The sequence below is a fragment of the Myodes glareolus genome, chromosome 22 (assembly GCF_982192425.1).
Source record: "Myodes glareolus chromosome 22, mMyoGla1.1, whole genome shotgun sequence".
Classification (NCBI taxonomy): domain Eukaryota; kingdom Metazoa; phylum Chordata; class Mammalia; order Rodentia; family Cricetidae; genus Myodes; species Myodes glareolus.
Genome location: NC_142047.1, coordinates 49,801,478 through 49,815,503, shown reverse-complemented (window position 1 = coordinate 49,815,503; position 14,026 = coordinate 49,801,478). Strand labels below are relative to the sequence as shown.

At 48.0% G+C, this 14,026-nt stretch overlaps 1 protein-coding gene and 1 pseudogene across 2 annotated transcripts; one reads left to right on the top strand and one right to left on the bottom strand.

Moving 5' to 3' along the window:
- Positions 1 to 7,495: 7,495 nt before the first annotated feature.
- Positions 7,496 to 14,009, bottom strand: Cox4i1 (cytochrome c oxidase subunit 4I1). 2 transcript variants are annotated; one of them, XM_087900481.1, is made up of 5 exons: positions 13,858 to 14,009; positions 12,838 to 12,911; positions 8,957 to 9,124; positions 8,398 to 8,529; positions 7,496 to 7,724 (listed from the first exon to the last, which is right to left on the bottom strand). In XM_087900481.1, exons 2-5 carry the CDS (start codon positions 12,908 to 12,910, stop codon positions 7,588 to 7,590), a joined length of 510 nt encoding a protein of 169 aa, XP_087756607.1. In that variant the 5' UTR covers position 12,911; positions 13,858 to 14,009; the 3' UTR covers positions 7,496 to 7,587. The 2 variants fall into 2 exon arrangements, with proteins under 2 accessions (XP_087756607.1, XP_087756606.1); XM_087900480.1 differs by having other exon boundaries at positions 13,828 to 13,922.
- Positions 11,048 to 11,623, top strand: LOC125402291 (cysteine-rich protein 1 pseudogene; annotated as a pseudogene).
- Positions 14,010 to 14,026: the final 17 nt, after the last annotated feature.

Below are 14,026 nucleotides of genomic sequence, written 5' to 3'. Positions count from 1 at the left end.
TGGGACCAGTATCCTGCTTAGAATTACTCAGCGGGGAAGACCAGGCCTGCGGACCCGAGTTCATTCCCCAAGACCCACGTGGTGGAAGGAGACAGTGACACCCACCAATCGTCCTCTGACCTTCGTACAGGTGCTGTGGCACACATACACCATCGTCCTCTGACCTTCACACAGGTGCTGTGGCACACATACACCAAAATAATTCAATAAATATAAAGATTATTTTTTAAAAAAAAATTTAAATTGTAAAGTTTTAAATTGAAAAAAAAATAAAAGGTCTGATAGTTCAGACCTTTAAATAGGGCAGTTTGTGAAGGCGAAGTAGGGGGGTCTGAGAGTCATGGGAGACCCAAGACAAGCACGGAGTCTTCGTGCCCCCTGCTGTTCACTCCGGATGTGACAGCTATGTTCTCACTCCCAAACTGTCAGCTACTTTTCCTGCAGTTGTGAGAAATTACCCAAGGAAGCAACCTAAGAAGAAAGTGTTGATTTGGGCTCATAGCGCAAGGGTAGGTCTATTGTGGCAGGGATGTCGTCCATGATGGCAAGAGCATGAGGCACCCGCAGTTGGGAACAAAGAATGGTAAATATTGGTGCTCACTTTCTCCCTTGTATTCAGCTCAGACCCCCAGCGCAGGATGGGATGGAGGCGCCCACCTTTAGGGTGAGGCCCTCCCACTTCAGTTAACTCAATCAAGATAATCCCTCATGGGTATTCCCAAAGGACTTCTCCTAGGTGGTTCTGGGTCCTGCAGAGTTGCTAATATTAACCACTGCAGGCTGTGCATGTCCCTAGGTGATGCCCCAGTAGCAGGATCCTGGGGGAGTTAGATGGTGGCAGCCTCAGTGTCCCTTCCCAACCTGCCTGTTTCAAGGCAGGGCTCCCCATTAGGCAGGGCAGTGACCCCCGATCTTGCCTAATTTCCAGGAAACCAACGGCTTGTTAATGTCTGCTTGTTCCCTTGGATTCTGTTGAGCCTCTCCGGGTGGAGAGGCCAAACCTATGTGTCCAGCCAGTTTCCCAGGGCTCTCCTGCATTCAAGCCATTCTGGAGTGAAGGCAGTGACTTGAACCTCCATTAGGACACTGGGGGACTTAACAGCCCTACACTCAGACTGACCACCTTCAAGCTCCTGTCACTAGTTGTCAGACAGTCCTACTGCCACCTGCACTGTGACAGCAGTGCAAATGCTAGACGGTCCTTATAGTCCTGTGCTCTGTTCCTAAGAAGGCTCAGGCGACCATCCCTTCTATTCCACCGGGAACTACAGGAGTGGAGGGGGCGTGTGGGCTGCGTGTGTCCAATGTGAGCATATTGCATATTTAGTGAGCTTATTCTACCCCAGTATTGACTCAGGACCCCATAGATGTCAGCAAACCCTCATGCAGCACCCAGGGCTGTCTTGTCACAACTATGGTCTGAGCTGATTGGTTAAATGACCACACTGTAGAACTTCAGTGCTAAAACTGGAAAGGTTTGTTCTCTGTGTAGCCCTGGCTGTCCTGGAACTCACTCTGCAGACCAGGCTAGGTTTGCACTCAGAAGAGATCAGCCTGCCTCCGCCTCCCAAGTGCTGAGATTGAAGGTGTGTGTTAACACACCCAGAGCCTATCAACCATAGGGCTTTGTTTTGCCTTGTTTTTTTCCCCGAGAAGAGGTTTCTTTTTGTAACAGCTCTCATTGTCCTGGAACTCACTTTGTAGACCAGACTGGCCCTGACCTCACAGAGATCTGCCTGTCTCTCCTAGGACTAAACACATGCGCCACCACTGTCCAGCAACCGTGAAATCCTTAAAGAACTCTGCACTCCTTCCCCAAGGACAGGAATGCCTGCTTTCCGTTCTCACGTCCAGGTCTCTTCTTGGTCACCTGACAAGGTAGATCAACCTGACAAGGGCATCTTAGGGAAGGAGTGGAATCCACAACATCCATCCCAAAGCATGGTGGTGCCCACCCTGCTCTAGCAGGTATTTGAGTTTAGCTGCTTTCATTGTTGACTCATGGAGGAAGGGAGGCAAAAGGAGAAAAGGATGAAGTAATTTCAAAAGCCCCTCAGAGCCAGGCCCATCCCTAGAGTTTGGATGTGTTTGCTTACTCTGTAAGCACTTACTAAATACCTGCTGTTTGCCAGGCACTGTACCGGGTGCTCCGTCTGAATTGGGCCCCAGCATTGGCTCAGATTTCTGACGCTCAACTAATTTATTGCTTAGGTCTCAGAGTGCCCTCTGCTGCCTGGAGCTGAGAATACAATGCATGGAAATAGTACTTCCCAAAACGTGGTAGGTGCCAAACTCGGGGGGGGGGGGGGGACGACATTGAGATGGCTGAGAGCAGAAGACAGCCCCTTTAAAAGGCCTCTGAACCCCTTTTCTGGGGCCAGAGTTGTGTCTCAGGAATAGCAAAGAATATAAGCATGCACCGCCATGATGGCTCCTCAGGTAAAGGCACTCAGTGCCAAACCTGATGACCTGAGTTTGACCCCTGTGGGCTTTAGGACCACAGAGATATCTGTGTAGATATCTGGGTAGAACGGATACCCAGATACCCACAAGTGACTTTCTGACCGCTACACACTCATCATAGCACATACGCATCCACCTCACACATACAAAATACACACACAAAAAAAGGAATTTCAACTTTTTGAGGTTTTGTTTTTTGGGGGGTTTTATTATTCATTTGTTTGTTTTTCCAAGACAGGGTTTCTCTGTGCCTTGGCTGTCTCTTTCTAAACAAGGCTGGCTTCAAACTCACTGAGAGCCACCTGCACTTCCCTAATGCTGGGATTAAAGACATGCGTCACCACCACCCCCCCAGTCCAGTCCCAGTTCAGTCCTGGCTGTCCAGGAACTATGTAGAACAACAGTCTGGCCTCAGGCCCCCAGAGATCCCCCTGCCTCTCTCGAGTCCTGGGATTAAAAGCAGATACCACCACACCACACCTCTAAAGGTTTATTTTTAAATTACGTGTTTATGGGTGGCATGGGTACGGTAGCGCAACTGCCTGCAGAGGCCAGAAGAGAGCATCAGATCCCCTGGAGCTAAAGTTGCAGGCAAACTCGGTCCCCTGAAAGAGCAGCAGGATCCTAACCTCTGATCCATCTCTCCAGCTCCTAGTTTTGTTTAGTTTTTAAGAACAAATCCAAAGCCTAGAGCTATAACTCAGTGGTCCAATACTTGCCTATTTGTGAGGCCCCAGATTGAAGGCCTGGTATTGACCAAAGAAGGAAAACATTCGCACTTCTTGTTGTGACCCTCCTTTTTAGACTTTTGGAGAGCACTTTACGACATGGTATGAGATCCAGGACTCCAGACCTCGGGCCTCTGAAAGCCTCAGGTCTGAGGAAACTCCCCAACTGTTTGTGTTCGCAGTGACCCCTTCTCAGAGGCTGATAGCCACGTAAAGTGAACCCAGTAAGAAAGCGCAGAGGAAGTTTGAAGGTGCAATGTGACCAGCAGCCCCACAGCAGCTGACCTCCCTCAGAAACAGAGATGACACATCAGATGCACAGGAATGCTGAGACCCTGCAGTTACAACAGACCAGGTGCACAGCCAAATGCCCACCATCAGGCCAGTAGCGTGCAGCCCACACAGTGACATGCTGTTCACTCAGTCAAACTGAGTGCAGTAGAGCTGGGCATGGTGGTGCAGACCAGGAATCACAACACTGGGGGGGGGGGGGGGGTTAACGGCCAGCACACATAAACCATCTTGAAAAAAAAGGGGGGGGGACATTTTCCAGCAGCTTCAGCAGAAGAGTCGGGGTGGAGACCAGTCCTGAACCTGGGTAAGGTCAGGTGGTACTCAGAGGCTTCCACATCCTACAGATGCTTCCAATGGAAGCACTGAGCCCAGGGTAGAGACCAGGTTTGACTCTGGTTTAGGTCCACAAGCACAGAAGTTCCATGTCATTCTGTGGCTTTGGCAGAAGCTGCAGATCCAGAGTGTGACAATTCTTCATGGTGAAGCTGTACACCCAGGCAGAAGGTCCACACCGACACTGGAGGAACGCCTGGGACAGTGCCTTCAGCCTGAAGCACCAGTCCCTGTCGGGGCCATGGGAGGGGAACAACAGGCAGCATCAAGGAACATGGCTTGGCTGTCAGCAAGGCTTCCTCAAAGGAGCAAGCCTTGGGGAGGCAGAGCCTAGAGGACTACGTGTCCTGAGCACATCATGCTGTTATTGAACATAGCTTTGTTTATTGTCCTCATGGTCACCATGTCCCTCACAATCTATGGGGGTTTCTAGTCCCTCGCTGGATAAGGTGTCTGACACTTAGAGTAATAGTGATTCACTTTTTCCAAGCACTGCTGCTGGAGCAGATTGATTCAACCATCAACCTTAGAAAGACTTTAGACATGTAGATTTAGACGTGTAAAGTTAGGTTAAGATGTTTTTGTTAATGTTTTAAGGTGGAAAATCTTGGGAAACAAAAGTTTAAAACAGTAGCAGCCTGGCTATTGCTGGCTTGTTGCCTGTCTTGCTAGGATGGGTTGGGAATCAAAGGCGATGATTAATTCCATGTACCCATTTCCGCCCTCAGCGTCCTGATAGGATTTAATAAAAAAATGCACCCTGAGGATTTAGAGATGACTGTTTTTCATATATAAAAGTTCAGATTTGGGGCTGGAGAGATGGCTCAGAGGTTAAGAGCACTGTCTGCTCTTCCAGAGATCCTGAGTTCAATTCCCAGCAACCACATGGTGGCTCACAACCATCTATGATAAAATTTGGTGCCCTCTTCTGGTGTGCATGCATACATGCGGGCAAAATGCTGTATACATAATAAATAAATTTAAAAAAAAAAAAAAAGTTCAGCCGGTTGTGGTGGCACACACCAGTAGGATTTGCTGAAGGAGGCAGAGGCAGGAGGATCACGAGTTCGAGGCCAGCCTGGGCTACACATTTGGGCTGGAGAGATGGCTCAGTGGTTAAGAGCACTGGCTGCTCTTCCAGAGGTCATGAGTTCAATTCCCAGCAACCACATGGTGGTTCACAACCATCTGTATTGAGATCTGGCGCCCTCTTCTGGCATGTGGGCATACTTGGAGGCAGAATATTGTATACATAAAAAAGTTTAGATTTGTGCTCTTTCAAGTTTTTGTTGTTGTTGTTTTATTTATTAAAAATTTCCGCCTCCTCCCATCCCCCCATTTCCCTCCCACTCTCCCCTCAAGGTTTTTTTTAATAAGCTTACATTTTGAGATAATTATCTTTTGAGATGAACAATAAAATGATTGATCCTTTCTTTGTAACCACAAACTGCAGCCTGCCATTAGAAGAACCAGCTGAAGAAAACACCTTACTTGCTTACACTCTGTTAATAACAAGTTGCTTGGTCATGAACCTATGTGGATTGTTGGGGATAATTTGTTTTCCACCTGTCAATACCCAAATGTTTAATCATGGAAGGGAGATGGGAAGCATACTGGTGTTCAATTGTATTTATTATAACATGCTGTTTTTCAATTGTATTCATTGTAATCATTCACTTAAAAAACAATGTAACTACATCCTCGACTGTGGGCAGGTCCCAGCAGGGGATGTAAGGAGTTGGCCAGGGAGGGATTGAACCAGGCCATGATGGTCAGGGGACTCTTGTAGCCTGACTGACTGGCAGTCAGAGTGCTTCTTTATTTATATAGAATTTAGTAAGCAGGGATACCTTCGTGTTGTTCCAAAAAACAGATCATATCATTTTTGGTTTTGGACATGTGTTTCACTTCCTTTTATTCATCTTTTAGTCATCATTAATAAGCTATGACAGAACAGAGTTATTTCCAATAATTTTCCCTCAAGTTTTGACATCAGTGATAGTTATCTTTCATACCCAATTTTATTCATTAACCCATAACCCAATTTTTAAGAACCTAGAGGTATATGACAACCTGTTCTCTGGTTAGTTGTTTTTGTGGCTACAAGAACATTAGATCAAAAAACAATCTTCATGCCCTCCGGGCATACTGCCATGTCCCAAACAGTGTGTTATTAATTCTTAATGGTCAGAGTGCCCAAGAAATATCCTCAGGCCAAAGCTGCTGCAGTTATTATTCGAATTCTGGCATAATACAATGTCTGTATTTTATATCTTTATAGAATACTTTTATCATCTTTCCACATCACTCTTTGCCCATCGTTGTCTCTGTGTAGGACAGAGGTGACCAGCTCGTCTAACTTTGTTGCTGTATGAGCCACACAATTGCCTGGGTGTATAGTGGAAGAGGCTTGCAGTCTGATCTGTGGCCAACTCCTCCAGCCCACCGAATCCTGTTGACCTTTTTCAGTTCACTTTGTTTTGATTATCTTGTTCCTGAGTAAGTACGGGGACAGGTGTTTTCTCGAGCAGCATGAGAAACTACAGCTGGGCTATGGCTGTGTCACTGCATGCTGTCCAGAAAACCCAGGCCCCTCTGCTCAGACTTCTTAGGCCAATACCTGTCTGTCATTGCTAGGCTTCTCTAGGCCTCCCTCTTGCTGCTCCTGCCACCAACCCAGGCAGGAGGCCCCCAAGGACACAGCCACCCAATTGCAGGCCACTCTTTGAGGACCTATCTCTTCCATTCTGGACAGGGTCTCTAGTGCTTACATGGGACAACGTAACAGGTGTTCCCTAGGTGCTTGCCAGGGGCCAGGTTGCTGCTCATGAAGACGCTGATGGCCAAGCTCCAGCTCTGTTGCCATCTTTTACCAGATGCTGGGTAGCCATCACTCAACTGGGTCACACCCCAGTTCTGTTACCACAATTTGGTTCTGTCAGGGTCTCTGTAACCCTGACTGGTTATCACCCTGCCTCGTTTGAGTGCTGGATGGCAGAACACACCACCATGCCTGACCAACTGTTAGATCCCGGCCTGCTCTGCACAGCCCAGTGGTTACCTCCATTCAGTGGTGATAATTTTGAGATGGAAAAGCCCCAGGAGTAGTTCATGGCAACTTCTGTATGCTACAACAGGATTTTATATCAGACCACCTTAACAGGATTCAACCATGAATGTCACAACTCAAATCTCCCAGATAACAGGGTCACACTAGTTTCATTTTTGTTGTTTTGTTTTCAAGACAGGGTTTGTGTAGCCTTGGCTGTCCTAGGACTAGCCCTGTAGATCATGATAGCCTCACAGAGATCCGCCCGCCTCTGCCTCCCAAGTGCTGGGATTAAAGGTGCGAGCCACCACCACCCAGCAATTTGAATTTTTATATACTTCCCCTCAAGACACCTACTCAGAACATTTACCCATCACAGTGGGTAGAAGCACATGCCATGCAAGCCTGGTGACCTGAACCTGATCCTCAGAACTACATCAAAATGGAGAACACTAACTCTAAAATTGTTCTGTCTTCTGCACGTGCATCCTGGCAACACACACCTCATACACAGTAATGCAACTATCAAAAAAATTTTAAATCCCTCTTTACCTACACTATGAGAAACCCAGCATCTCAATTCAGATACTTTCATTTGGTAATTATCCAAGAATAAATCACACAGGCGTCACGTAAACTGGTCATTTATTAGCATGGACCTTTGGACACTGCGGCTTCCAGATGCCGAGTGAGGGGAGGGGGCTGGCAAGCAGCGAGGTCTCACTTCTTCCACTCGTTCTTGTCGTAGTCCCACTTGGCAGAGAAGCCCTGAATGGGGTTGGCCTTCATGTCCAGCAACCGCTTGGTCTGCATGGCCACCCAGTCATGGTCAAATGTATGAGGGATGGGGCCGTACACTGCGGTGCAAAGTGACTATGTGAGGAAGGGAGTCCTGCTGGGAGGACACAGCCCAAGACAAGCCACCTGCCACTCAACCCGCTCACACACAGGCTTTAATCCAGGGCACTGAGAATTCCTATCTCAGAACCATTCTCTGTTTGTGAAAGGTCAGCACGGAAATCATTATGTATTTAGTTGGGCATCTTCCTTCTAACTGCCAGTGGCAGACTCTTAAGGCTGGCTCACACACAGCTAGGAGGTGCCACTCAGAGGGCTGGCATCTGTTACTAATCTACAGCCACACTTGCTAGGGGTGGGCCTGCTCAGAATGCAACACGACCTGACCTAGAGAGAATGCATGTTAGAGAGCAGGCAAGCCATAATGTCCAAACAGTATGGCCTTAACATTCTAAGTACTCAGGTACAGCCAGCCATGTAGCAAATGGGCTCCTCCTAGCTCCTAACACTACGAAGTTCTCTGTGACTTATTAAGCAGGTCCAGTGCTACCGAACATGGCATGCTGTACAAGCAAACCTACCTTGCCCTGCCACAAGAATGGCTGGCCATACAAAAGGCAAGCTCTAGCTTATAATTGTTCCCATGATTATAGGTTCTCTATCCATCCTAGGCCTGGAGGCCATGCGAAGGCCTTGAAGCTGTCCTTGGCCAGCTTCTCCCTCTCCACTTACCATAGTGCTTCTCCCAAATCAGAACGAGCGCAGTGAAGCCAATAAAGAACATAGCCAGGCCCACAACTGTTTTCCACTCGTTGGTGCTCCTGTTCATCTCAGCAAAGCTCTCATTAAACTGGATTCGGTACACTGAACAGAAACATAAGCAGGGTAAAGAACTTGCAGAGGACTCAGCCCGTCCTGAAACCCATCCCAGTGTCAGCACAGGCTAGGCCAGGACACAGAAATGTGCACAAATCTGCCCTCGCACACCAGTACATATAGGAGGGAGAAACTACAGAGCTGACAACATGCAAAGACCTCTGGATATGAGGTCAGCTTGGCTCTTCCATGCTGCTTTCACACCACATGGCAAGTATTTAGCTGATCTTTTGGCAAAGCTTGTGTACGAGAAGCCGTAATCTCCATGGCCTGCTCCTCAACAGGGCTAAGCCAGCAGCATCAACAGGGATACCCAGAAACTCAGCAGGGATATCTGGTCTAGCACAAGCAGTCACACACACTCATACACCTATACTCGTTGCTACTGAGTTTTCAGGCAAACTCTGATACTCACATTGGACTTTCTCATCCCTGGACAGGCTGCTCCAGTCTGCCTTCTCCTTCTCCTTCAGGGCCTTCTGGCTGGCAGACAGCTGCTTGACATGTGCCACATCGGGCAAGGGGTAGTCACGCCGATCAACATAACTAGGGAGAGCATAGTCTTCACTCTTCACCACGCTCCCTAAAACACATTGGATGAATCTGAAAACCCATGTGGGTAGAGTCCAGGCAGAAGGGTGACAGCAGGTCAATGGAAGCACTTGACCTAACCAAACCCTCAGGTTTATAGTCACCAGAGGTAGGATCGGGGCTGGACAGGCAATTGGACTATAAATGAAGTCCCAACTACAGGGACTCATGTACAGAACATGAAACTCAAAAAGGGAAAGGCAGTTGCTGCAGGGTACAGTGATAGCTCACTGAGACTCCAGAGGCAACTCAGAAACTGTGGGCCTCATACAAAAGGTATCAATCACAGAGCCACCTACTCATTTGTTTATTAACAACTTACCAAATACCTACTGTTCACTATACATATGGGATTGTCAGGAAACAACCAAGCATTCTTACCTAACCATGGGCTTACATTCTGTGAGAAACAAGCAAGACCTAACACATGGAGTCACATGCTAGGAATGCACATGTGGCAAGATCCTGAACTTGCCAGAGGAGGTAGCCCTGGAAACTCCAAGGGAAGAATGATATGCTCAATAAGCAGAGTCAGGTCAGTTCAGTTCTGCTTTCCTTCCAATCTATGTTCACTTAATACTCACAGGTCAAGACAGTCCAAACTGAGCAGTGGAAAGAGTCAGAGCTGAGTGGAGGCTTTTTCTTGCTGCTCCACTGCATCACGTGAGCATGCACCTGTGCATCCCACAGGACATAGCAGGACAAAGCTCAGGGTACAGGAAACAAGTTGATTGTCCCCCATGGATTCCTGCTGCTAAAAGCTCTAACTCTGCCTGACCTGTCTTAGGGAGAAAGCCTTGCCAAAATACTTTGCTCCCCATAAGCTCAGTCCCATGTCTAAACCTCCCAGATCATGTTGGTAAACATCACTAAGCCTTAAGCAAGGCTGTGATCCTTCCAGGTATTTATTTGGTACACAAAAGACCAGTGAGGCTCTGTTCTATTTAACCTCATCCCAAAAGAATCTGAACCAAAACAGCCAGAATTACTTTCCCATTTTAACTCTTAGCATCCCATAAACTTGGGCATGATTGCACATGCCTGTAATACAAGCACTTGACAGTCTGAGGCAGAAGCGAGACCTGCCTGAACTACATAGGGAAACACTGTCTCAAAGCACAGGAGATGCTCAGAAAGAGAAAGGCAGCTACTGAACACTTCCACCAAGTTCAACACACACCCTACCCAAGCCCTGTTTCTTTAGGCATAAAACACTTGGATTACAGGCTATCAAAGTAGATGTAAATTAGGATGAGAATGTTCGAGAACCAACCGTGGTGATAATAGCACATACCAGCAACTATACTAAAAACAATGAGAAGCATGCAATTTAAACGAATCAATGCATTGTGTGAATTACAGCTCAGCTATCAGACTGCCATAAACTCTCATGGTCTCAGAATACACTAGCCATAAAATGGCGTATTCTAGACCAAGAGTGTTTAACGTATTTTCTAGGTACACTTCAGAGTTTTGTGCTTGTCCTTGGGATCAGAGAAAACCAAAGGCTCATGAGCCAACCACTGGTGCGGGAGAATTATCTGTATTCTGTCAATCATATTTTAATAAAACGCTGATTGGCCAGGCAGGAAGTAGAGGCGGGAAAACTAGACAGGAAGTAAAGGTGATGCAATGAGAACAGGAGAATTCTGAGAAGCAGGAAGCTCCCTCCGCACTCCTGCACAGACCACCGAAGAGGCAGCATGTAACTTGCCCAGCTGAGAAAGGTATGGAGCCATGTGGCTAATGTAGATAAGGATAATGGGGTAACAAGAAGCCTGACCTAATGGGCCAATCAGTTTATAACCTTATGGAGTCCTGTGTGTGATTTTCTTTGGGATTTGCCGGCTGTGGGGTACCAGGCAGGATGGAAACCCCAACAAGCCGGCCCCCTCATGTTACAAACCACTCTCTTAAAAGGGACAGAGGGTCCAGATCCCACAGCCTACTTCCTCCTAGATGAAGCCACTTGTGCAGGACCAGGTGCCACCATGCCCAAGTGTTCCAAGCGTGATAAAGAAGTGTATTTGCTGAATGACCCCACTAGGTAAAGACTGGCATCATCCCCACCTGAAGAGTGAGAAATATGGTATAACGCTGACCTCTGGGGTCTATGCTGAGCATGGAAGACGAGCCCTACTGCAAGCAACCTTACTACTCAGCCATGTTTGGGCCTAAAGGCTTTGGGTAAGGTGGAGCTGACAGTCTTACTTCCAAGCAGACCCAGGTTGTAGAAACCCTCCTCCCTGACTAGGCACATGCCAGGTCTTACCCTTGGACATCAGGGGTTCCCAGAAGCCCTTCACGCCCTAAAAGCTGAATCTTTCAGAGGAAATTTAAAAAATATTAAAAGGGAGACAAAAGAAAAGATTTTGAATTCAATAAGGTCACTTCTGTTCTCAACCAAGATGAATTTTGCCTCGCTTGTCAGATCTGTTAGGTCTCAGCTCCCTTCTTATTCTCGCAGTTACACTATGAAGACCTCAACTGACAGCAGTGCCCCAGTGGAGTTTAACTGCACCCTAATACTGTAAGCATATGTTATCCACGGAGGACTCCTATGTGGGTTAATAAAGAAAAGTTTTCCTTTTCCAAACACCTTTCACTTATGTCTCAGCCTGCGTCCACAGTGCCAGACTAAACAGTGCACCTCTGGGACTCTCACTGTCTACCACTGTGTTCATCTCACCAGCCCCCTCTACAACTGCAAGCTCCTTGGGGAAGGTCCACCTCTCACATTATCTTCTCAGTACCTAACACTGGTACAAAGAGTATGCTTCATAAACGCGGAGCTAAAATGGTGCTGAGCCAGGCTTGGAACTAAACCTTGTGTGTCTGTACATTTCAGGTAAGAAGGTAAATGTTTCAGGAACTAGTCCATGATTACAATGAAATCCAAACACAGCTTAGACCCAAGACCACCACCCTTTGCTTCCATTGCTTCTGTGACGGCAACAGAAGGGGGCTTAAGAAGTTAAGAATGGGAAAAGAATTCAAGTCAGATATGGAGACACTCTTCAGAAGGGACAGAACTTTACATGTATGGTAATGCACCTTTAACCCCAGCACTCAGAAGGCAGAGCAAAGAACCCCATGAGGTCAAGGCCAGCCAGAGCTACACGACAGGGAAGGATGGAAAGAGGAAAGAAGGGCATATTTGTTTAAAACCCTACCACACTTTTAGACATAAAGCAAAGAAAAAATAATCCCAGAGAACGTAGACAATAACATGGACCCTAAGACAGACATACATGGATCTAATGTACATGGGGAAGTAGAAAAAGACAAGATCTCCTGAGTAAATTGGGAGCATGGGGACCTTGAGAGAAGGGGAGAGGAGAGAAAGGGAGGGGAGCGGAGAAAAATATATAGCTCAATAAAAACAATAAAATAATAATAATAAAACAAAATTATTACAAAAACAAAATAAAATACAACAAAAATAAAACCCTACCACAGTGTCTTAGACATAGGAGCAAAATGACATTAAGTTAGTCTATTTGGAAGTAAAAGTTCTTAGCTAGGCATGGTGGTACAGGCCTTGAATCCCAGCACTTGGGAGGCAGAGGAGGGAAATCTCTGAGTTTGAGGTCAGCCTGGTCTACAGAGTGAGTTCCAGGACAGCCAGGACTAACAGAGAAATTCTATCTTGAATAACAAAACAGACAGACAGACAGACAGACAGAAAAGTCTCACTTCACTTACCATGTGCTCGAACACACACCGAGGTGGAAATGGCTCTCTTGCCAATTAGGCTAAGTGCCCTTGCAGCCAACATTCTGAAAGACAAAAACGTACACTTCTAACAATGAGAGAAAACACCTTTTAGAGTGTGTTATTGCCATAGAGCATTTAGGAGCTACATGCAACTCATTCCTCCAACGTTAAATGATTTTTTTTGTTGCTATGATTTCATCAGACTTAAGGCACAGGCTGCTGACCTGTGGCTTGCACCCTATCCTCCTCTACCTCATAAGAGCTCGCATTACAGGCCAGCCAGCAGCACGCGCCCAGAATCCGTTTTTATAACTGATGCGGATGCACGAAGTGGCGCAGGATGAGTTGGGTTTTTTTAGTCTGCATTTATGGAGCGCCCCGCTATCAAACCGAAGGCTGTAATAAACGGCTTTGGCCAATGAATCAGAAACTCGGCTTCTTAAGAAATAATTAGACAAAATGACTAAAATAGCGAGAACTCGACAGAGCACACGGTGCAGCCACGAGCTGTTCCTCGCGCTGGCAGTGGAAACACCGCCCGCGACTGCGTTTTACTTAAAAACGACTCGAATGGCGAGCGGAGGAGGCTTTCCATGTCCTGGCCCGCTTCCAGTCCCTGCGGCCCACAGGCGATCTCGATGACCCTGTCGCCCGCCCCAGTGACCGGAGCTGCAGGCCTCACTTTTGCACAGCCTCTCGGAGACACGCTCTCCGGGAACGGACGCCCGGGGCGGCAGAAACCGTAACGTGACGTCAGGGCTCGCCTCGCCGCGCTTCGGGCCTGGCGGAGCGGGAACGCCAGAAGCGGGCCAGGCCCTAACCGAACAAGCCAGCGGGGACCCAGGACAACAGACCCGCCCGGGAAGCGGGCGCGCCAAGGTCACGGAGCGGCTCAAGTCCCGGTCCCGCGGGCGCCTCAGCGTCACCGCTGCCGCCCCGACGCTCCAACTCCTCGGCCCCCGGCCACGCCGCCCTCACCCGCTGTCAAAAGCCGACACCCGCTGTCACCTGCCACCGCTGCCCCAGCGACCGCCTCGACCGCCCTCTACACCCAGGCAGCTCGCGACCGGAAGAGCAGTATCAGCACCGGAAGAGCAAGATGGGGCCGCGGAGCACCGCGGGATCGAGGAAGCCCCGCCCACACGCGTCGGGACGGGGGCGAGGCGCCGCAACTGTC

Excerpts from the sequence above, each read along its gene's own strand:
- Cox4i1 (XM_087900481.1), bottom strand. The coding sequence starts at position 12,910 with ATGTTGGCTGCAAGGGCACTTAGCCTAATTGGCAAGAGAGCCATTTCC. Across the intron at positions 9,125-12,837 it reads GGTGTGTGTTCGAGCACATG|GGAGCGTGGTGAAGAGTGAA; the intron begins GTAAGTGAAGTG and ends AATGTGTTTTAG. Across the intron at positions 8,530-8,956 it reads CAGGGATGAGAAAGTCCAAT|TGTACCGAATCCAGTTTAAT; the intron begins GTGAGTATCAGA and ends GTTTCTGTTCAG.